This window comes from Sparus aurata, chromosome 21, assembly GCF_900880675.1.
Source record: "Sparus aurata chromosome 21, fSpaAur1.1, whole genome shotgun sequence".
Lineage (NCBI taxonomy): Eukaryota > Metazoa > Chordata > Actinopteri > Spariformes > Sparidae > Sparus > Sparus aurata.
This window is the reverse complement of record NC_044207.1, coordinates 34,903,721-34,905,702: the sequence shown is the minus strand read 5'-3', so window position 1 is coordinate 34,905,702 and position 1,982 is coordinate 34,903,721. Positions and strand designations below refer to the sequence as shown.

Here is a 1,982-nt window from a genome sequence, read left to right as displayed (position 1 = left end):
CAAAATGTTCAATAAACATATGTTTAAAGAAAAAAAAAAAAGTAATGAAACAAGCCATGAATATTTGAACAGAAATGCCATAATCTGCTATGAGATGCAACATACTAGAAAGCATGTCACCAAAACTTTAAAATGCTTAACTTGAAAGTTTTAGTCAGCAATAGTGAATGGTAAGGGGTGACTTGGATAACTTCACCATCAATATCTAGAGGGCAGAAATGCCCTTCTTGAGATTTAAAGGCCTCAGACAGCAATGACAAATGGTCAGCAATCACTTAAATATCAATTAATTGGACATATGATGAATTCTGTTCAACACATTGTAGACCTGGATTAGTCGCCCGACCTAATTCATGTAGTGTAACTAGTCATAGAACAGGCAGATTTTTACATGCATCATGATGTACGAGAACTTACCAAGCAAAGGGGAGTAGATTTTAAAAAAAAGGTTTCGTGTTACATATTACCAAATACCCTTATTGGATAGGGGAATTTAGGAGTACTGGCCCATCTCTAAAAGCCTGTTACCAGTCTACCTGAGCTAAATCGAGACCCAGCTGCTGTCATAGAATAACAGCAATGTCCCTCATTCTTTGAGTTGAGGTAAAGAATAACACACTCCCCACAAATAGTTCCTTGTTACACATATGCTAGATGAGGAAAATCAAGAGTAGATGCTATTTAAGAGTTTACAGGAAAACACTTCTCCTGGCACAGATAGACACTGGTACAATAAAGACAATGCTTCAGTATGGAGAGGCACTTTGGAAAATCTGAACCCAGAAGAAATGATGGATTGATGTGAACATGAAGGGATCAGGATGGAGACTGTGAACCTGATATTTGGGCAGTAGTGCAGGAAATGGTTTGGCAAAAGACACAACATGATGTGATGTGGACAGCTACAGTTCAAACTAAGGACACAGGAAATGAAATATTTCATTTGGTACTGAATCCTAATGCAAGTTATTTATTGAGAAATAAATCATCTGTTTCTCTGAAAACCCATCTGTAGGTTTATTCTTAGATGCATTTGCGAAACTCATGGGGAGGGTCCAGGTTGACATAACTGAAGCATTTCCATAGAGAGCCACTTTGCATCAGCAGCACCATGCTCCAGTGCTCTGGGAGAGTTTATAGTCCTGAGAGTTGAACACTGGATGACTGACAGACTGACAACAGAAGACACAGAAATCCTCCTCATCAAAAACATGACTTTGATCTGCGTCCTCATCTGGACTCTCCTCTGCTGCTGCTTCACAGGTAAAGTCCAGAGAATCAAACTCCTCTCCTCTATCAACATCCGTCCCTCTGAAATGAAGCCCACAAAACCATGACGCTGCTTTATGTTTTTGTCTCTGTGTCCTCAGAGTCCAGAGGTCAGATCACAGTGACTCAGCCTGGAGCAGTGAGCTCTGCTCTGGGAGGCTCCGTCACCATCAACTGTAGGACCAGTCAGGATGTTTATGTTTATAGCAGCAACCATCTTTTAGCCTGGTACCAACAGAGAGATGGAGAAACTCCTAAACTTCTCATTTACGGGGCTAGCACTCGACAATCAGGGATTCCAGGTCGTTTTACAGGCAGTGGATCAAACTCTGCCTTCACTCTGACCATCAGTGGAGTTCAGACTGAAGATGCAGCAGTTTACTACTGTCAGAGTGCACATATCATCAACAGTCAGAATGTGTTCACACAGTGAAAAACCGTCATACAAAAACCTCCCTCAGTCAGACTGAACTGACGGCTGCAGCTGGAAGCTACTGCAGAGACTGATACACTTTACTGAGGACACACACACACACACACACACACACACACACACTCCACTATCTTTACTCTTACCTCTAATGAACGTGATTTGAAACAAGTGTCAAAGTGGTCGTGACCTTTGACCTCAGCTACATACTGCAACACATGTATTTTAACTATATTCATTAAAATATATTCTTGTAAATATTTTAAAACACCATGAACCTGAT

General features: G+C 40.9%; 1 gene segment (V, D, J or C); it reads left to right on the top strand.

Annotated features, from left to right (window-relative positions):
* Positions 1–1,211: 1,211 nt before the first annotated feature.
* LOC115572855 (Ig kappa chain V region 3381-like) lies at positions 1,212–1,702 on the top strand. The segment is given in 2 exon segments: positions 1,212–1,263; positions 1,371–1,702. Coding segments are annotated over 2 exon segments (384 nt in total).
* The last annotated feature ends 280 nt before the right edge of the window (positions 1,703–1,982 follow it).